The sequence below is a fragment of the Bombina bombina genome, chromosome 6 (genome assembly GCF_027579735.1).
Source record: "Bombina bombina isolate aBomBom1 chromosome 6, aBomBom1.pri, whole genome shotgun sequence".
Taxonomy (NCBI): domain Eukaryota; kingdom Metazoa; phylum Chordata; class Amphibia; order Anura; family Bombinatoridae; genus Bombina; species Bombina bombina.
In genome coordinates, this window is record NC_069504.1 from 763,168,141 (window position 1) to 763,190,599 (window position 22,459).

General features: G+C 38.8%; 1 protein-coding gene and 1 non-coding gene across 2 annotated transcripts in view; one reads left to right on the forward strand and one right to left on the reverse strand.

Moving 5' to 3' along the window:
* Positions 1 to 4,953: 4,953 nt before the first annotated feature.
* LOC128665382 (small nucleolar RNA U13) lies at positions 4,954 to 5,051 on the reverse strand. Its single transcript, XR_008403137.1, has one exon. It is a non-coding gene; the product is annotated as a small nucleolar RNA U13 (small nucleolar RNA).
* Positions 5,052 to 5,376: 325 nt separating this feature from the next.
* The window catches only part of MAK16 (MAK16 homolog), a 50,678-nt gene continuing 33,595 nt past the window's right edge, over positions 5,377 to 22,459 (forward strand). Inside the window, exons 1-6 of the mRNA XM_053718040.1 lie at positions 5,377 to 5,508; positions 7,761 to 7,810; positions 8,356 to 8,465; positions 13,703 to 13,767; positions 17,591 to 17,742; positions 20,059 to 20,113. Coding sequence (XP_053574015.1) covers positions 5,494 to 5,508; positions 7,761 to 7,810; positions 8,356 to 8,465; positions 13,703 to 13,767; positions 17,591 to 17,742; positions 20,059 to 20,113 — 447 coding nt within the window. The 5' untranslated portion in view covers positions 5,377 to 5,493. The remainder of the gene's footprint in view (positions 5,509 to 7,760; positions 7,811 to 8,355; positions 8,466 to 13,702; positions 13,768 to 17,590; positions 17,743 to 20,058; positions 20,114 to 22,459) is intronic.

A 22,459-nucleotide genomic window follows, 5' to 3' on the forward strand; every position in this document is an offset into this window, starting at 1 on the left:
GGATAGGTCCAACAAATTAAGGACCAAACAGACTAATTTTCATTCCTTTTGAAACTTCAAGAGTGGCGCAGCTTCAACTTCCTCTACTGCAAAACAAGAGGGAACTTTTGCCCAGTCCAAGCCAGTCTGGAGACCTAACCAGGCTTGGAACAAGGGAAAGCAGGCCAAAAAAACCTGCTGCTGCCTCTAAGACAGCATGAAGGAGTAGCCCCCGATCCGGGACCGGATCTAGTTGGGGGCAGACTTTCTCTCTTCGCCCAGGCTTGGGCAAGAGATGTCCAGGATCCCTGGGCTCTGGAGATTGTTTCCCAGGGATATCTTCTGGATTTCAAAGCCTCATCTCCAAAGGGGAGATTTCATCTCTCACAATTATCTGCAAACCAGATAAAGAGAGAGGCATTCTTACGTTGCGTTCAAGACCTTCTGGTTATGGGAGTGATCCTCCCAGTTCCAAGGGAGGAACAGGGGCAGGGATTCTATTCAAATCTGTTTATAGTTCCCAAAAAAGAGGGAACTGTCAGACCAATCTTGGATCTCAAGATCCTAAACAAATTTCTCAGGGTCCCATCCTTCAAGATGGAGACTATTCGAACCATCCTACCTATGATCCAGGAGGGTCAATATATGACTACCGTGGACTTAAAGGATGCTTATCTCCACATTCCGATACACAGAGATCATCATCGGTTTCTCAGGTTTGCCTTCCTAGACAGGCACTACCAGCTTGTGGCTCTTCCCTTCGGGTTAGCCACGGCACCAAGAATCTTTACGAAGGTTCTAGGGTCCCTACTGGCGGTTCTAAGGCCACAAGGCATAGCGGTGGCTCCTTACTTAGACGACATTCTGATACAGGCGTCGACTTTTCAAATTGCCAAGTCCCATACAGACATTGTTCTGGCATTCCTGAGGTCTCATGGGTGGAAGGTGAACGAAGAAAAGAGTTCTCTCTCCCCTCTCACAAGAGTTTCCTTCCTAGGAACTCTGATAGATTCAGTAGAAATGAAGATTTTTCTGACAGAGGTCAGGTTGTCAAAGCTAACTTCCTGCCGTGCTCTTTATTCCACTTCTCAGCCGTCAGTGGCTCAGTGTATGGAAGTAATCGGCTTAATGGTAGCGGCAATGGGCATAGTTCCGTTTGCCCGCCTACATCTCAGACCACTGCAACTTTGCATGCTCAATCAGTGGAATGGGGATTACACAGATTTGTCCCCTCTGCTAAATCTGGATCAGGAGACCAGGGATTCTCTTCTCTGGTGGCTATCTCGGGTCCATCTGTCCAGGGGAATGAGTTTCCACAGGCCAGAATGGACTATAGTGACGACAGATGCCAGCCTTCTAGGCTGGGGTGCAGTCTGGAACTCCCTGAAGGCTCAGGGTTCGTGGACTCAGGAGGAAACCCTCCTTCCGATAAACATTATGGAACTAAGAGCAATATTCAATGCTCTTCAGGTTTGGCCTCAGCTAGCTGCGGTCAGGTTCATCAGATTTCAGTTGGACAACATCACGACTGTAGCCTACATCAGCCATCAGGGGGGAACAAGGAGCCCCCTGGCAATGTTGGAGGTTTCAAAAATAATTCTATGGGCAGAGGTTCACTCTTGCCATCTCTCAGCTATCCATATCCCAGGAGTAGAGAACTGGGAGGCGGATTTCCTAAGTCGGCAGACTTTTCATCCGGGGGAGTGGGAGCTCCATCCGGAGGTATTTGCCCAGTTGATTCAACTATGGGGCAAACCAGAACTGGATTTCATGGCATCTCGTCAGAACGCCAAGCTTCCTCATTAGGGGTCCAGGTCCAGGGATCCCAAGGCAGCGCTGATAGATGCTCTAGCAGCGCCCTGGTCCTTCAGCCTGGCTTATGTGTTTCCACCGTTTCCTCTGCTCCCTCGTCTGATTGCCAAGATCAAGCAGGAGAGAGCTTCGGTGATTTTGATAGCTCCTGCGTGGCCACGCAGGACTTGGTATGCAGATCTGGTGGACATGTCATCCTTTCCACCATGGACTCTGCCGCTAAGGCAGGACCTTCTACTTCAAGGTCCTTTCAAACATCCAAATCTAATTTCTCTGCGTCTGACTGCTTGGAGATTGAACGCTTGATTCTATCAAAGCGTGGTTTTTCTGAATCGGTCATTGATACCTTAATTCAGGCTCGAAAGCCTGTCACTAGGAAAATCTATCATAAGATATGGTGTAAATATCTTCATTGGTGTGAATCCAAGGGTTACTCATGGAGTAAAGTCAGGATTCCTAGAATTTTATCCTTTCTCCAAGAAGGATTGGAGAAGGGATTGTCCGCTAGTTCCTTAAAAGGACAGATTTCTGCTCTGTCTATTCTTTTGCACAAACGTCTGGCTGAGGTTCCAGATGTTCAGGCATTTTGCCAGGCTTTAGTTAGAATCAAGCCTGTGTTTAAACCTGTTGCTCCGCCATGGAGTTTAAATTTAGTTCTTAAAGTTCTTCAAGGGGTTCCGTTTGAACCTTTGCATTCCATAGATATTAAACTTTTATCTTGGAAAGTTCTGTTTTTAGTAGCTATCTCCTCGGCTCGAAGAGTTTCAGAGTTATCTGCTTTACAGTGTGATTCACCTTATCTGATTTTCCATGCAGATAAGGTAGTTTTGCGTACTAAACCTGGTTTTCTTCCTAAAGTAGTATCTAATAAGAATATCAATCAGGAGATTGTTGTTCCTTCATTATGTCCTAATCCTTCCTCAAAGAAGGAACGTTGTTTACACAATCTTGATGTGGTTCGTGCTTTTAAAGTTTTATTTACAAGCTACGAAGGATTTTCGTCAAACATCTGTTTTGTTTGTTGTCTACTCTGGACAGAGGAGAGGCCAAAAGGCTTCGGCAACTTCTCTTTCTTTTTGGCTGAGAAGCATAATCCGCTTAGCTTATGAGACTGCTGGCCAGCAGCCTCCTGAAAGAATTACAGCTCATTCCCCTAGAGCGGTGGCTTCCACATGGGCTTTTAAAAATGAGGCCTCTGTTGAACAGATTTGTAAGGCGGCGACTTGGTATTCGCTTCATACTTTTTCTAAATTCTACAAATGTAATACTTTTGCTTCTTCGGAGGCTATTTTTGGGAGAAAGGTCTTACAGGCAGTGGTCCCTCCCTTCATCCGTGTCCTAAAGCTTTGGTATTGGTATCCCACAAGTAATGGATGAACCCGTGGACTGGATACACCTTTACAAGAGAAAACAAAATTTATGCTTACCTGATAAATTTATTTCTCTTGTGGTGTATCCAGTCCACGGCCCGCCCTGTCATTTTAAGGCAGGTGTTTTTTTATTTTTAAACTACAGTCACCACTGCACCCTATAGTTTCTCCTTTTTTCTTGCTTTTCTTCGGTCGAATGACTGGGGGTGGCAGTTAGGGGAGGAGCTATATAAACAGCTCTACTGTGGGTGTCCTCTTGCAACTTCCTGTTGGGAAGGAGAATATCCCACAAGTAATGGATGAACCCGTGGACTGGATACACCACAAGAGAAATACATTTATCAGGTAAGCATAAATTTTGTTTTTACAAAAAAAAAACAACCCAAAAAAACCCCCAATCCTGTGTGGGCTATATAAATGCAGACATCCCAACCTGCAAAAACTAATTTCAGGGAGGTGGGTTCACCCGCTACTGCGCCACCCCTCCCAGTTATATATTGGACACCTTGAAACCCTAAATAAGATACTATACTTATCATTAAAGTACTAAAGTCACATTAAAAAAGTAGCTTTATTGCACAACCACATACAATAAACCTATTTTCCAGTGATCGTACACTTGTTGAATGCTTAAATATTTTAGAATACAAAGTTTAATTAGTGCAGTAAATAAGGTAGTATTTGTGTTTTGTTTTATTAGAATAAGTGGAGGCTTTTTTTGGTTACTGGTGCAAGTTTTGAGGGTTCTATAATGTCCCAGCAACTAAAGGCATTCTTTAAAGAAACACTTTTTCAGATTTAGGCCACATTGGATCATGGTAATTTGAGTTTGAGTTCACCTACTGAACATGAGGTAGAGCCTCTACCTCATGTTCAGTAGGTGAACTGGTGAATCGGTTTATGAACCGGTTCAGTTAATCAAACCGTCCGAAATGAACTGATTCACCCAGAAGAACCAAACTGCACATCACTAGTTTCAGGGAGATTACATTCCATTTGCTGGCATCAGGGAGCCGCTATTACAATCAGGGAGACTCCCTGAACATCAGGGAGAGTTGGGATGTCTGTAAATGGATCATCTACAAAACATTTATGCAAAGAAAAATCTAGTGTATAATGTCCCTTTAAATAAATATTGCATTTTACTTGAAAATAAGATTCCCCCTCTAAACATGAATTTTGTTGATCTGAGTAGCAACCCAAAAAAAATCTCTTTAACGTCCACACAATACTTTGAGTACGGTTATTAAAGATATTCTTGGTAGTGTACATTCTGTATACTATTGTGTGCTCACGTTTGGGACTGAACGTAAACTCTAAATACAGCCAGGAGAATTGCTAACTTTTACATAAGAAACCCTTCATCAGAAATCAGACAGAAATACGGCTTATTTTTTAACTAAGTAAATCAATTTCCACAGTTCAAAACCTTGTTTTACCGATAATGTATTACACATTACTTACTGGTTATATTTAGTGAACAGTGCATTTAAGAGCGCACGCTGCTGCACATTTTCGAGTTTTTCTGGTGTCACCAAATTAAACAGCATTAAAAGATCAGGAAGGTTTTATAATTGCACAATGTACACCAAATACTTTTATTTCTTTATACAGTATATTTATGTCTACACTAATTTATAAATAGGTGGAATCCACATCTCATAATTATGTAATATTCTTACACTAATCAATATTACCAAAATTGAGATATTTATCATTCTCATGGTTATATTTCAGTCCCATACTTCATTTCCTCTGTCTTTATACTAAGTGTTAAATTGATCCAGTTCTTGATCAGATGGGTCATGTGCCGAGTCGTAACAATTTGGGCTGGCACATTTCACACACAAGTATGAAACCCCACTCATCATATGTAAGAACCAGAAGGATCGCTGTTGCAACAGCGGAGTGCCTACCCAATCCTATGCATAACTTTTTTCAGTAATGGAGATTCTTTTTTATATATTATATTTGGCTTTGTTTCCCTTTTGCTCTTATTTAATCTTATTTTACCACTGTTATAATATTAAAAAAACAAATAAATATACTGCAACATATTTACTCGTAACGAATATAGTTTAACTATGCTAATATATGCACAGTTTTAACCAATCCAATCTCGATACCAATGAACGGCGAAAATCGTGAGACGGAATCACGCTTTTACTAGTAAGCTATCAGTAGCCATCTTTGTTGTGGGCGATATACTGTATTTCCTGGAATTAAACAGTTGAATCTCGCGTTAGCTGGTCCTTTGATGGCTTCCTCCTAAGAGTGTACACGCGGATAGTGCTTTTGCTTACCTGTGTGTGTAAAACGGGGAGCAACAAACATGCAGCACGACGATGTAAGTATAAGAGAGTTCTAACGTTATGGGCCGGGTTGCTGTTTTGTTTTTGTGATAGAGTATAAGTAGTGGAGTGTGTGGTTATATTTTGTGGTATGTTGCGCTTTTATCATATGCTAATAAAGAATATTGAACTCGTGCTGATAATGTATTAACTGTGTTTAACCCCATTTACAAAAAGCTGTATGAGTTTCTAGGAAAGATTGCATATAAAATTGAATGTTTGTTGATTAATATTCCACAATTACTAATGTAAAGCAGTAACATAAGGTATGTTTACACCCGCTATGTTGTCCTTACTTTTTCATGACACATTATAATGTGTTAATAGTGTAACTGTAGGGGTATTTTGCAACCCCAACACAAAATGCCCCTACACTATCAACCCCTAAACCGCCACAACCCCAGTGCAAAATACCCTCTGTAGTAGTGTTATCCCCAAAACCGCCACCCCCCAAATGCAAAAAATACCAACCCCTACACCATTAACCTCCTGTTATCCCCAAAACAAAGTACCCCTAAAAAACAAAAATACCCTCCTTTAAAAACCCTATCCTAAAAAAAATAAAAATATTTTTAGGATAGGGGTTTTAAAGTACCCCTTAAAATTAAAACACCTTTAACACCTTAACGGCCACAACGTAACCTGTATGTCAGCGATTGTTCAGATGTGCTGGAAATTGTTCTTGGGAAGACCACACACTGGTTTCCATGTTCTAAGCGGCGGAAGCTGCTCCAGAGCCCTTGTGGAGCAGGTTCCCATATGTGAGCCTGCTTCCCGCAATGCAAGAAGCAGCGGTCATTAGATCGATGCTTCTTACACTCTATGCACCTCTGAGGTGGCGAGGGAAAATCAGAGCGCTTGCGCATTACATGCTCACTTGAGCATGTAATGATACACACAGCAGCGGATCCTGTTCATCTGCTGCCCATATGTAGCGAAGGCAAGTGGACAACTTCTCGAGTTAAGAAGCTTATCCGCACGCGCCTTCGTACATGGGACCCAATATCTGCTTTGCTTCAGAAGTGAGCTAGTAAAACCTTTAAAGGCTAGTATTTATCATTACTAAAAATCCAGGCGAAGTTAATTCATCAACCGTGTAAAAAAGGATGCTAAACTAATCCTTTCTGTGCCGTTGCACATCGCTAAATTCAGCGGCTCCGGCCGCCCACGGCACAACGGTCTCCTTCAATGAGGTGACGTTTACACCCCTGAGCCAATAGCGGTGCGTGTCAACTGACTGGTTTCTGTATGCATGCACCACTATTGGTTTAAAGGTGTAAGCGGCACCTCATTGGTAAAAGATCGTTGTGCCTTGGGCTGCCATAGCCACTGAATTTAGCGCCGTGCAACGGCACAGAAAGGGTATTTAGCACCCTTTTTAACACGGTTGATGAATGAAACTCCCTTTGATCTTTAGTGATGGTAAATCCAAGCGTTAGATTTACCATCACTTTAATGACCGCAGACATACAGGGTACGCTAGTTGTTAAGGGATTAAAAACCCTATCCTAAACAAAAGCAAAGTATTTAAAAAACACTTTTCTTAAAAAACAAAGCACCCTAAAACATCCCTCTTTTATAAACTATACCCTAAAATAGTACCTCTAAAAAAACAAAAATCCCGATTTAAAAAAAAAAAAAAAAACTTTTTTTTTTTTTTTTTAGGATAGTCTTAATGCATTCTTTATTTTTGTGGGATTTTTTTTTAAAGGATAGTGTTTTAAGAGTGCTTGTTTGTGGGGGGTGGGGTAGGGGTACGAGTACTTTTTTTTTGGGGGGGGTTTAGTAATGTAAGGGGGATTTTTGCAATCCATGTCTAATCTAGCCCACATATTGGCTGCGACTGGGAAAATCCTGCCCCTCTGTCTGCCACCTTTGCCCTCCCCCAAACACACTACTGCAGTGTGTGGAGGGAGGGGTGGCAAGGGCCGCTTGGCCTGTGAGTCTGTGACTGACACTGGGTGGGCTCTATTTATCACTCCCACCCAGATCCCGTTGGAGAGCACTGCTACCATTGTGACTGCAGTTTCCTACTCTGCCCCTCTGAGTTTTATAGACTGCATAGATTACTGTGAAACTCACAATTACAGTGAACATGTTTTTTTTTGTTGGTTAAAAACTCAAGATAACAGCAATCATGACTTATATGTACGGAACAACTGGAAATTCCTGGAGAATCACAAGAGATGGGATATTACTCCTGCACTGGTTCACATAGTTACCAAATGTTTTTATTTGTTTTTTCTAGGTAATCTGGGATATTGTGGGAAACAAACAATTCTGTTCTTTCAAAATAAAGTAAGTGACACAAATGTTTACCTTTTTTTTTTTTTTTTGAGTTCTAAAATGAGTCACAGGTGCTAGTTTCCTGTCATCCTGCAGTTATCGTCGTGCCCGTTTTACACTTGTGGATTTGAATATCTTTAAATCTTTTTAAATTTAAAGCCCTTAGAATCTATTTAATGAATATAGAGCATACTATTTTATGAACTTTACAATTTACTTCTATGGGGATAGTCCAAATAAATTAACCCTTATAGTGATTGATTACAGTTTTTATTTTTAGGTCTTACATAAGTGGTTTCATATATAATAGATACTTTGACATTTTCGTATTCACTTGCAAAGTTATTCGTTCACCAATTTATTTTTTATACATATTTGTTAATTTTTTTTACCCCAACTTTTATTATGCAATTTATAAGCAAGCCACAATTGTTTAGTTTTCTGTGCTTCTGTATAGACATATGTTGTATACTCCAAACGTAACATTTTATGAGCTGTGACTTCTGGGATATGTTGAATCCTGGTTTTTAACCCCACATTTAAATATTTCGTTTTAGAACAAAGACACAGAATTTTTGTCGAAATGAATATAATTTAACTGGTCAGTGTAATCGTTCATCTTGCCCACTTGCAAACAGTCAGTATGCCACTATCAAAGAGGAGAAAGGTAAGAATATGGGGAAGCATATATTCATATCATAGTCTACATTATTTGTGTAGAAATGGGATGGTATATGAACGAAAAGGGAATTTATTTTATATCTGGGTCTATCAGAGATCTGCTACACTGAATACTTTAAAGGACAATTAAATACAGTAGTAGTTCACCTGTGCTTTATTTCAGATATCCTCAAAATGTGGCCTGTTAGGAAGGCCTGAGGACAGGTTTGAAAACCAGTGTTCTAAATGGAATGCATCTAATGGTTTAAGGCAGGGCTCGACAAACCCAGGAGCCTGGGAGCCACTGGCTCCTAGAATTTTACCCCTGGCTCCTACTTTTTTGTTATTCTCCATATATCATCTGTATTTGGTCAATCATAATATAAATCAGGGATGGCCAATAGAGACTTGCATTTTTCAGTTTCCTTCACTGCCGAATTTGGAAGTAAGAGGCTGCTTGTGGTATTCTTGTGCAAGTGAAACACAGTTAGATCTAGATTTACAGAGATCTTAGTGTGTGTTGCTTGCACAAGAAAATATTTGGCTTCGAAAAGAGCCGAATACCACAAGCAGCCTCTTACTTCCCCATTCGGCAGTGAACAAAACTGCCAATGGCCACCTGACGGCTCATAGATCCAATGCAGCTCTCTGCACTAACTCAGTGAAAAAGTATAACTGAATATGTAGTTTAGTTTTTGTGGTCCCAGGAAAAAGTAGAACTGAATATGCTTAAATCTGTCCCTATGGTACTAGACATTTTTAGGTAACATATTTTTTGGTTTCTTTAACATTTCCAAATTAATATGTGGGCCTTAAAGTGATGGTAAATTTCGGACTATAAGAATGTTGCAATGAAAAATATTAGTTTGCAAGTAAAACCACATAATTATATATATATATATATATATATATATATATATATATATATATATATATATATATATATATATATATATATATATATATATATATATATATATATATATATATAATCCTAATGGGTATTGTCTGTTCCTCCGCCCCCCTTAATTTCTTCTTTTGGCTGGGCTGTGATGTATAGAGCAGTCCCACCCCCTGTCTACATAGGCTTCCTGAGGGCTTTAAATGAACTGGACTTCAAGATTGTCATACGACACACATGTTGATTGGATGTTCACTGGAATTGTCACTTAAAAAAAAGTGTTAATCCAATTGGGCCGGCATAACATTGCAATAGAAGAATTACTATATGAACTAATTTAACCATTTCACAGATGGATTAAAAACAAAAAAGGTACATAATCCATATACTTTTTTATTGGCAAATATTAAATATATGGCATTTTATTTTTTTAAGTTTACCATCACTTTAAAGCTTCTAAAATATTGATCTGTAGCCCTTAAAGCTTCTAAAATATTGATCTGTGTCCCCCATGTGTTAGTAAGTTGGCCCTCACTGATATAAATTATATAACCATAAAAAGTGAAATGCTCTGTGAACAATCATATCACCTCACAATAAAATTAGATATCTAGTCTTAAAAATATGTTGTAATAAAAATGTAACACATGGAAGACACAAACACCATGAAACCTTCATCGAAGTGATCAAAAACAAGAAGTCAGCTGACTGGTCATATATCAAAATCACAATTAAAATGTGTACTCATAAGTAAATACTGTTGTTGGTTTAAAAAAAAAAAAAACTGGGGAGTCCAAGATGGAGTTTATGAATTGTTATATGTAGAGTAATCCAGTAGATTACAAACCAAAAGTACAGTTTGGCAATATGGTTCCCTTGTTACTGGAATAAGTCCAGCCCTGATTGGATGTTCTGGAGAACATCTTTTATTCTACTAATGACTTAAAGGGACAGTCTACACCAGAATTTTTATTGTTTTAAAAGATAGATAATCCCTTTATTACCCATTCCACAGTTTTGCATAACCAACACAGTTATATTAATATACTTTTTAACTCTGTGATTATTTTGTATCTAAGCCTCTGCAAACTGCCCCTTTGTTTCAGTTCTTTTGACAGACTTGCAGTTTAGCCAATCAGTGCCTGCTCCCAGATAACTTCACATGCATGAGCACAGTGTTATCAATATGAAAAACATGAACCAACACCCTCTAGTGGTGAAAAACTGTTAAAATGCATTCTGAAAAGAGGTGGCCTTCAAGGTCTAAGAAATTAGCATATGAACCTCCTAGGTTAAGCTTTCAACTAAGAATACCAAGAGAACAAAGCAAATTTGGTGATAAAAGTAAATTGGAAAATTGTTTAAAATTACATGCCCTATCTGAATCATGAACGTTTATTTTGGACTAGACTGTCCCTTTAAAGTGAATGTACATTTTCATAAATAAGTGCCTGGTTTTTAAAAATACTGTTAAAAACAGGGGCACTTTCATTCATGAAAGTTTACATTGCAGCGGTTTTGTTAAATACTTACCTTTTTTCTTCTTCCAAGCCGAAACAGCGATCCCCCACCCGCAGATCCTCTGTACTTGCGTCGGCAATGACGAATCTGGCTTCCTCCCAATCATGGCTCCCCCCCCCCCTCGAGCAAACATTTCCTGAGGCCACGTCGTGATTGGAGGAAGCTAGTTTCGTGATTGCTGTGTTAAGTACAGCATGAGAAGATGGCGGGGGATCGCTGGTCCGGCTTGGAAGAACAAAAAGGTAAGTATTTTAACAGAACCGCTGTAATGTAAATTTTCATGAATGAAAGTGCCTCTGTTTTTAATAGTATTTTTAAAAACTGGGCACTTGTTCATGAAAATTTACATTCACCTTATTTAAATGGACATGAAACGCAATTTTTTTCTTTTATGATTCAGAAAGAGAATACAATTTTAACCCCTTAACGACCAAGGACGTGCAGGGTACGTCCTAAAAAAAAGGCAGTTAACACCTGAGGACGTACCCTGCACGTCCTCGGTGTGGAAAGCAGCTGGAAGCGATCCTGCTCGCTTCCAGCTGCTTTCCGGTTATTGCAGTGATGCCTCGATATGGAGGCATTCTGCAATAACCCTGCATGGCCATCCGATGCAGAGAGAGCCACTCTGGCCCTCTCTGCACCGGACATCGATGGCCGGTATCGTTGGTGGGTGGGAGCTGACTTGGGAGGCGGGTGGGCGGCCATCGATGGGCCGTGGAGGGGGGCGGGATCGGGGGCGGAGCTGACGGGGGCGTGCACAGAGGGCGGCGGGCAGGCGCGTGCACGGGGCGGGAGCGGGTGGGAACCGCTATACTACAGAAAATTAATGCAACTATGTAGGGGAAAAGGGCAAAGATTAAAAAAAAATAAACAGCAGTCAAAGGGATCTTGGAGGGGTGGGGGGTTGGTCTTGGGTGGGGGGGGGGAGCTACACTACAGAAAAAGGGATTTTTTCTTTAAAAAAAGCACATTTTTTTTCTAAACTGGGTACTGCCAGTACCCAAGATGGCGCCCATTAAGGCAGAGGGGGAGGGTTAGAGAGCTGTTTGGTGGGGGATCTGTGAGGTTGGGGGCTAAGGGGGGATCCTACACAGCAGCATATGTAAATATGCTTAAAAAAAAAGCCCAAATATACCTTTTTATTTTAGTACTGGCAGAGTTTCTGCCAGTACATAAGATGGCGGGGACAATTTTGGGGTGGGGAAGGGAAGAGAGCTATTTGGGAGGCATCAGGGGGTCTGATGTTTCAGGTGGGAGGCTGAGCTCTACACTAAAGCTAAAATTAACCCTGCAAGTTCCCTACAAGCTACATAATTAACCCCTTCACTGCTAGCCATAATACACGCGTGATGCGCAGCAGCATTTAGCGGCCTTCTAATTACCAAAAAGCATCGCCAAAGCCATATATGTCTGCTATTTCTGAACAAAGGGGATCCCAGAGAAGCATTTACAACCATTTGTGCCATAATTGCATAAGCTGTTTGTAAATGATTTCAGTGAGAAACCTAAAATTGTGAAAAAGTTAACGTTTTTTTTAATTTGATTGCATTTGGCGGTGAAATGGTGGCATGAAATATACCAAAATGGGCCTAGATCAATAGATGGGGTTGTCTACTACACTACACTAAAGCTAAAATTACCCCAAAATGCTCCCTAATTAACCCCTTCACTGCTGGGCATAATACACGTGTGGTGCGCAGTGGCATTTAGCGGCCTTCTAATTACCAAAAAGCAATGCCAAAGCCATATATGTCTGCTATTTCTGAACAAAGGGGATCCCAGAGAAGAATTTACAACCATTTATGCCATAATTGCACAAGCGGTTTGTAAATAATTTCAGTGAGAAACCAAAAGTTTGTGAAAAAATTTGTGAAAAGTGAACGATTTTTTGTATTTGATCGCATTTGGCGGTAAAATGGTGGCATGAAATATACCAAAATGGGCCTAGATCAATACTTTGGGTTGTCTACTAAAAAAAAAATATATACATGTCAATGGATATTCAGGGATTCCTGGAAGATATCAGTGTTCTAATGTAACTAGCGCTAATTTTGAAAAAAAATTGGTTTGGAAATAGCAAAGTGCTACTTGTATTTATGGCCCTATAAGTTACAAAAAAAGCAAAGAACATGTAAACATTTGGTATTTCTAAACTCAGGATAAAATTTTGAAACTGGTGTTTTTTGGTGGTTGTAGATATGTAACAGATTTTGGGGGTCAAAGTTAGAAAAAGTGTGTTTTTTTTCGATTTTTTTCCTCATATTTTATATTTTTTTTATAGTAAATAAGATATGATGAAAATAATGGTATCTTTAGAAAGTCCATTTAATGGCGAGAAAAACGGTATATAATGTGTGGGTACAGTAAATGAGTAAGAGGAAAATTACAGCTAAACACAAGCACTGCAAAAATGTAAAAATAGCCGTGGTCCCAAACGGACAGAAAATGGAAAAGTGCTGTGGTCATTAAGGGGTTAAACAACATTTCAATTTACTTCCATTGTCTAATTTGCTCAATTCTTTAGATATCCTTTGTTGCAGAAATAGCAATGCACATGGGTGAGCCAATCACACAAGGCATCTATGTGCAGCCACCAATCGGCAACTACTGAGCCTATTTAGATATGCGTTTCAACAAAGGACATCAAGAGAATGAAGCCAATAGAAGTAAATTGGAAAGTTGTTTAAAATTGCTTGCTTTTTCTAAATCGTAAAAAAATGTTTCATGTCCCTTTTTTTAAAAAAAAGATTTGCTGTACAAATGGAAAGATATAAATTACTAATTTTATTTTTCTACTGTTGTCTATTTTAATTTTTAATTAGGTATCTGCTATTTATATATGAAAACAATTGAGAGGGCAGCATTTCCAGCACGGATGTGGGAGAGGGTAAGTCTGTAGATAGTGTTGATTCTTTCATAAGATGATAGCGATTTTACCTTTCTGAGGTTTCTGTACGTACAAATCAAGACGGCGCAAAAAGTCTTCTAAAAAAATTTGCTTCTGGTTTTCTGATAACTGTTCTTGTGCATACAGCTTGCCAAGCATATGCAATTAAAGGGACAGTCTACTTAAAAATTGTTATGACCCATTCCCCAGTTGATTTCTTGATCTGTGTAGGACCTTAGTCCCTAATTGGCCACAGCAAAGAAGATAAACATACTCAGGGCTTTTCAAGGTGTACCTCCCTGTATTGCAAAACAATGCACATTTACACATGACTTTAACCTTTTATTTCTTTTATGAGAGTCCACGAGCCACCACATGTAAGATTAAAATCCAGTCCTTTAGGAGGAGGCAAACGCCACATGTTAATTGAAAGGGGTTCTCTAAACAATCTGAGACCTACTATCCCCCTCAGAGAACCTACAAACAGGGCAGAGGAGTGGACATGAGTTCATGGGAAAGTGGGAGGAATTAAAGCTCTCTTATATGGGATGGTTTGCTTCCTCCTATAGGACTCTTACACATTTAAGGCTCATGGACTCCACCATTCTGAAAGTAATTAATTTATCAGGTAAGCCTACATATTTTTTTTTTTTTTTAATGTAAATCTTTTGAAATGCATCACTTACTTTCTAATCTAAAATCTAATCTAGTTCTATGTAAATTAAAGGGATTCTGAACCCAAATTTTTTTCTTTCATGATTCAGATAGAGCATGCAATTTTAAGTAACTTTCTAATTTACTTCTGTTATCAATTTTCTTCATTCTCTTGCTATCTTTATTTGAAAAAGAAGGCATCTAAGCTAAGGAGGAAGCAAACGTTTGGTTCAGTACCATGGACATCACTTGTTTATTGGTGCTGTCCAATCAGCAAGGACAACCCAGGTTGTTCACCAAAAATGGGCCGGCATCTAAACTTAAATTCTTGCTTTTCAAATAAACATACCAAGAGAATGAAGAAAATTTGATAATAGGAGTAAATTAGAAAATTGCTTAAAATTGCATGCTCTATCTGAATCACAAAAGAAAAAAAATTGGGTTTAGTTTCCCTTTAACCCCTTAATGACCAAGGACGTACGCCACACGTCCTCAAAAAAAAATACAGTTAATGACCGAGGACGTGTGGCGTACGTCCTTGGTCTGGAAAGCAGCTGGAAGCGATCCTGCTCGCTTCTGGCTGCTTTCCGGTTATTGCAGTGATGCCTTGATATTGAGGCATCCTGCAATAACCCCCCTTGGCCATCCGATGCAGAGAGAGCCACTCTGTGGCCCTCTCTGCACCGGACATCGGTGGCCGGTATCGTTGGTGGGTGGGAGCAAGTCTGGGAGGCGGGTGGGCGGCCATCGATGCACCGATCGGAGTGGAGGGGGGCGGGAGCGTGCCGGGGGGCGGCGGGTGGGCGCGGGGTGGGAGCGGGAGGGAACCGCTACACTACAGAAAAATAACTGTAAAAAAGTTGAAAAATAAAAAGTTTTAAAAGCTGTAAGTAAACAGCTATGGGATCTGGAAGGGGTGGGGGGTTGATCTTGGGGGGGGGGGAGCTACACTACAGAAAAAGGCACATTTTTTTACTAAACTGGGTACTGGCAGACAGCTGCCAGTACCCAAGATGGCGCCCATTAAGGCAGAGGGGGAGGGTTAGAGAGCTGTTTGGTGGGGGATCAGTGAGGCTGGGAGCTAAGGGGGGATCCTACACAGCAGCATATGTAAATATGCTAAAAAAAACACACACAAAAAGCCCAAATATAGCTTTTATTTTAGTACTGGCAGAGTTTCTGCCAGTACTTAAGATGGCGGGGACAATTGTGGGGTGGGGGAGGGAAGAGAGCTGTTTGGGAGGGATCGGGGGCCTCATGTTTCAGGTGGGAGGCTGAGCTCTACACTAAAGCTAAAATTAACCCTGCAAGCTCCCTACAAGCTACATAATTAACCCCTTCACTGCTAGCCATAATACACGTGTGAAATGCAGCGGCATTTGGCGGCCTTCTAATTACCAAAAAGCATCGCCAAAGCCATATATGTCTGCTATTTCTGAACAAAGGGGATCCCAGAGAAGCATTTACAACCATTTGTGCCATAATTGCACAAGCTGTTTGTAAATGATTTCAGTGAGAAACCTAAAATTGTGAAAAATTTAACGTTTTTTTTAATTTGATCGCATTTGGCGGTGAAATGGTGGCATGAAATATACCAAAATTGGCCTAGATCAATACTTGGGGTTGTCTACTACACTACACTAAAGCTAAAATTACCCCTAAAAGCTCCCTACATGCTCCCTAATTAACCCCTTCACTGCTGGGCATAATACACGTGTAGTGCGCAGTGGCATTTAGCAGCCTTCTAATTACCAAAAAGCAACGCCAAAGCCATATATGTCTGCTATTTCTGAACAAAGGGGATCCCAGAGAAGAATTTACAACCATTTAAGCCATAATTGCACAAGCTGTTTGTAAATAATTTCAGTGAGAAACCAAAAGTTTGTGAAAAAATTTGTAAAAAAGTGAATGATTTTTTGTATTTAATCGCATTTGGCGGTGAAATGGTGGCATGAAATATACCAAAATGGGCCTAGATGAATACTTTGGGATGTCTACTAAAATAAAATATATACATGTCAATGGATATTCAGGGATTCCTGAAAGATATTAGTGTTCTAATGTAACTAGCGCTAATTTTGAAAAATAATGGTTTGGAAATAGCAAAGTGCTACTTGTATTTATGGCCCTATAACTTACAAAAAAAGCAAAGAACATGTAAACATTTGGTATTTCTAAACTCAGGATAAAATTTTGAAACTGGTGTTTTTTGGTGGTTGTAGATATGTAACAGATTTTGGGGGTCATAGTTAGAAAAAGTGTGTTTTTTCCGAGAAAAACGGTATATAACGTGTGGGTACAGTAAATGAGTAAGAGGAAAATTACAGCTAAACACAAACGCCGCAGAAATGTAAAAATAGCCTTGGTCCCAAACGGACAGAAAATGGAAAAGTGCTGTGGTCATTAAGGGGTTAATGGCTCATTGACTTTGATATGCAAAAAATGTTTTGTTTTTCAGTCTTGTTTTTAAACCGTGATTTGAAGGCAGATTCATTTGTGAGCTTAAAGGAATATTGTACACTAGATTTTTCTTTGCATAGATATTTTGTAGATTATCAATTTATATAGCCCATACAGGTGTGTTTTTTAAAAAAATGTATAGTTTTGCTTGTGTATATATAGTTTGACTCCTAACTAAACCCTAAAGTTTTAGAAGTAGACTGTTGTCTACCTACTTCAGCTTGCTCCTGTTTGCTTTCCAGCCCATTTCAATGGGTCTCCCAGCCTAACCTTTTCAACAGAGCCAAACTGGGAGCTTCTAAGTAAGTTTATATACTGGATTTTTAGATCAGTATCTGTGCATATTATTCTTTATAGTAGTGTCTATTTCATGTGGTTATATGAAAATTGGTGTATACTATCCCTTTAAAGTGACATAAATGTTGACTTGACTGATATGCAGTGTAATGCATTTAAAAATTGACGACAAACAATTTTGCAGTATTCTTTTGTTTGGAAAAAAAAAGCTAGCTTTAAAAGATATTGCATGTCACTGCAAGCACGTAGGGTTTATGTGACTGTAGTCTGTGTGCCCTTTAAAAGGGTCTGTGCACAAGTTGTCTATATGCTGTTTCATATACATGATATCAATGTAATTCCTCTTATACATGTATTCTTTTATATCAACTTTAAAGTGGTTTGAAATTGAATTACACTTTTTTCGTGACAGGTACGTCTAAGTAAGAACTATGAGCAGGCTCTGGAGCAGATAGATGAAAACCTTATCTACTGGCCACGATTTATCAGACACAAGTGCAAGCAGAGGTTCACTAAGATAACGCAATACTTGATCCGTATCCGCAAACTCACTTTGAAGAGGCAGTAAGTGGCAGTCCTAGAACAATTATCATGAATACACTTATGACTAGGGATGGGCGAATGTTTTGCAACATTCAAAAAATTAAACTAATTTTAGCACATTTGTTAGTTTCGAATTTCAAATGTTTGTACAAAATTCTAACATTCTTTAATATAATAGTATTTTGAATGCTTTCTTTATCAAATGTAATATTCGATTAAAATTTTTCTAAAAATTCTGATCTCTATATTTGTAATAGTATTTCTAATGCTTTTTAAATGTAATATTTAAATTATGCAATATTCGAAATACAAATATATCAATTTGAATGTTTCTATCTATTATGTATCAATTTACTAAATTCCCTACAATATGAGCTATTGAATTTCTGCATAGTATTCGTTAATTAGAATCTTACATTCGAAATTTCGAATATGGATAATTATGAATAGTCGAATACCGGAAATAACATTTGATTACCTAATTTTAATGGATTTTCATTCTTATCAACATTCGATTGTCCAAAATGAATGTCCATCGGACTATTCGTTCTACAAAACAAATTACGCTTTCAGCACATTCGCCCATCCCTACTTATGACAAGGTTCACTATAATTTCATAATTTGTAAGACTATTTTGCCATACGCGGTTTAAAACGCAAGGCATTTTAAACTGACTGTCTATAATATAATTTTTATTGTTTTGAAAGATAGATAATCCCTTTATTATCCCTTCCCCAGCTTTGCATAACCAACAGTTATATTAAAGGGACAGTAAACCTTAAAATTAATGTTATATAATTCTGCACATAGTGCAGAATTATATAACATTATATTAGCCAAACATTATTTAACATATTTCCTTTTTATTTTTAGCAAAAAACGCTGTTTTACAGACCCACTCTGCTGAGCGGGTCTGCTTTTTTACACAGCGCATCGGGCCAGCTGTTTAGTCACAGCCCGGCCCGACCGCGCCATAAGACTAAGTGCAGCTCGCTCCTGCTGTCAGACAGAGCGGGAGCGAGCTGCACTTAGTCTTCTGGCGCGGTCGGGCCTGGCTGTGACTATACAGCTGGCCCGATGCGCTGTGTAAAAAAAAGCAGACCCGCTCAGCAGAGCCCAGAGAGCGGGTCTGTAAAACAGCGTTTTTTGCTAAAAATAAAAAGGCAATATTATGTTAAATAATGTTTGGCTAATATAATGTTATATACTTCTGCACTATGTGCAGAATTATATAACATTCATTTTAAGGTTTACTGACCCTTTAATATACTTTTACCTCTGTGATTACCTTGTATCTAAGCATCTTCTGACAGTCCCCTGATCACATGACTTTTTAAATGTATTATCTGTTGACTTGCATTTAGTACATCTTAATAACTCCTCGTGCGTGAACACAATGGGGCCCATTTATCAAGCTCCGTATGTAGCTTGATGCTCCGTGTTTCCGGCGAGCCTTAAGACTCGCCAGAAACACCAGTTATGAAGCAGTGGTCTAAAGACTGCTGCTCCGTAACCTGTCTGTCTGCTCTTAGGCCGTGGACAGAGATCGCCGGAAATCAACCCGATCCAATATAATCGGGTTGATTGACACCCCCTGCTAGCGTCCGATTGGCTGCGAATCTGCAGGGGGCAGCGTTGCACTAGCAGTTCACAAGAGCTGCTGGTGCAATGCTGAATGTGGAGAGCGTATTGCTCTCCGCATTCAGCGAAGTCTGTCTGACATGATCTGCTGATCAGATCATGTCGGACAGACATTTGTTAAATAGGTCCCAAAGTTATCTATATGGCCCACATGAACTAGCAGTCTCCTGTTGTTAAAAGCAAATACAAAAGCATGTGATAAGAGGCTTAGAAACAGGCAGAAATTTAGAGGTTTAAATGTTATAAAGTATATTAATATATCAATGTTGGTTGTGCAAAGCTGTGGAATGGGTAGTAAAGGCATTAGCTCTCTTTTTAAACAACAATTTTAGTGTAGACTGTCCCTTTAAGTTGATCAGAAAAGCATTTCAGAAGAAAATGTTTTTCAGACATGACGGCTATTGTTTTAGATCAGTATAACTGTGTACTCTAACTTAGGGTAGATCACAATCCTATCTAATGAAAATCGCCATTAAAGTCTACGGTAGTTTTTGTTGATAAATAATTTGAAACTTTCTTTTTTTTTTTTTTTTTTTTTTTTTAAATCATCCCCTTAGTTTGAAAGGTTTGGCTAGTAGTTCCAAGCAAAAATTATTGATCTGTTAATAACTTAATTATTGCCTTGATCCATTGATATGAATGACCTTTTAAACCTGGTATATAGTTTTTCTAATCTGTGTTATTTCTATCTATAGGCGCAAACTTGTTCCGTTAAGTAGGAAGGTAGAAAGGAGAGAAAAGAGAAGAGAGGTATGTTTTTTATTCCTTTTTTTTTTTTAATATTGTTGAAGGGACATCAAACTCTCACGTTTTCAAAGTTTAAAAAAAAAAATAAATGAATTGACAAGCATCAGTCCCAGTCCTGGACCTGAAATCTCAATCTATTTACTATTTGTAACTCCCATTAAAGGGACGGGACACCCCAAACTTTTCTTTCATGATTTGGATAGAACATAATCATTTTAAACCACTTTCCAATTTACTTCTATTATCACATTTTCTTCATTATCTTGTTATCCTTTGCTGAAGGAACAGCAGTGCACTACTGGCAGCTAGAGGAACACATCTAGTTAGCCAATCAAGAGACAAATGTGTGCCGGCACCAATCAGCAGCTTGCTCTCACTAGTGTAGGATATGTGCATATTCTTCTTCAAAAAGGGATACCAAGAGAACAAAGCACATTTGAAAATAGAAGTGAATTTAAAGGGGCATTAAACACTTTGAGATGGTAATATAAAATGATAAATTGTTTATATAAAAAAAAGTCTGCAATATACTTTCAATATTTATTTTGTCCCCTTTTCCTGTAATTCCATTCTGAAATTGTGAGCATTTCAGTTCATTTTAGAAATAAAAGTGCAGCACACTGTTATATTCCACACAGTCATTGGCTGCACACTCTAATGTCCCTAATTGCCCACAGCAGGGAAGGTAACTTAAGTTACAACATGGCAGCCCCCATTGTTTTATGGACACTAAAACTTTACTCTTATTTTATCAATATTTAAACAACGAACAAAACTTTAAAAAATGCATCTACTTGTTATTCTCAGACTATTCTTTTCTTTGAATGCATCATTCTATCTAGCATTTGTTTAGTGTTAAATGTCCCTTTAAACGTGTCTTAAAATGACATGCTCTATCTGAATCATGCTAGTTGAATTTTGACTTTCCTATCCCTTTAAGCAAAACATAATAATTGTGTCAAAATGAAACTTTCATGATAGAGCATGCAGTTTTAAACAACTTTCCAATTTGCTTCTATTAGCAAATTTGCTTTGTTCTCTTGGTATCCTTTGTTGAAGGGTACTGGGTAGGCTCAAGAGCAGCAATGCACTATCGAGAGCTAGCTGCTGATTTTGATAATAGATTTAAATTGAACGGTTGTTTAGAATTGTATACTCTATCTGAATCATGAGAGAGAGAAAAATTCATGTCCCATTTATCCAAAAATGTAGGGTAGCAAAGTGTCAATCGCCTCCACAGACTACAGGACTGCCTGCTCTAAAAAGAAGTCAGTGGTGTCCTGTATAGGCAATACATTTCTCCTCACAGTGCAGTTGAAATCCAGTCCCATTCTTAGCAATATCCCTGAGAAAATTGTTATAGTGCTTAGAAATAATTAATATTGTAATATCTTTTGTAAGGAGGTACAGAAAAAGTGTGCTATTGTCTAGAGATGGTGGTGGTGGTAGTAGTGTGTGAATGTATGTCCTTGTCATTATCAGCTTCTGTCTACTGGTTGTGGTGTTCTACTGCTAATTTAATTAATTTTGGGCTAGATTACAAGTGGAGCACTAATTTATGACGCGCCCGTTTCTGGGCACAGGATAAATAACCAAGTGGACGGTTAATGCTACCGCTCGTGGTAGCAATTGGCACTCTAAAAATTAACAAGAGATCAGATTGTGCCCACAATTGCCCCCTAAATTAAGTATAGTGTGGGTTTTTAAAATAAAACAAATATTAGCATTTTTATTTTGGAGGGAAAAAACCTGCGCAAAGCAGTTTTAAGGGCTTAAAGGGACAGTCTAGTCCAAAATAAACTTTTATGATTCAGATAGAGAATGTAATTTTAAACCATTTTCCAATTTACTCATCACCAATTTTGCTTTGTTCTTTTGGTATTCTTAGTTGAAAGCTAAACCTAGGAGGTTCATATGCAAATTTCTAAGCCAATGAAGGCCGCCTCTTCTCTCAGGTCATTTTTACAGTTTTTCACCACTAGAGGGTGTTAGTTCATGTGTGTCATATAGATAATACTGTGCTCATGCACGTGGAGTTCCAGTAAGCCAGTTCTGATTGGCTAAAATGGAAGTCTGTCAAAAGAACTGAAATAAGGGGGGCAGTTTGCAGAGGCTTAGATACAAAGTAATCACAGAAGTAAAAAGTGTATTTATATAACTGTTGGTTATGCAAAACTAGGGAATGGGTAATAAAGGGATTATCTATATTTTTAAACAATAAAAATTCTGGTGTAGACTGTCCCTTTTTAAAGTGAGCGGGTGTGTTTACAACATACATAGCAGTCTATGGGGGACTGTGTGTTCCCTGCTTATATACATATATATTTATGTGTTAATATGTATAAATAC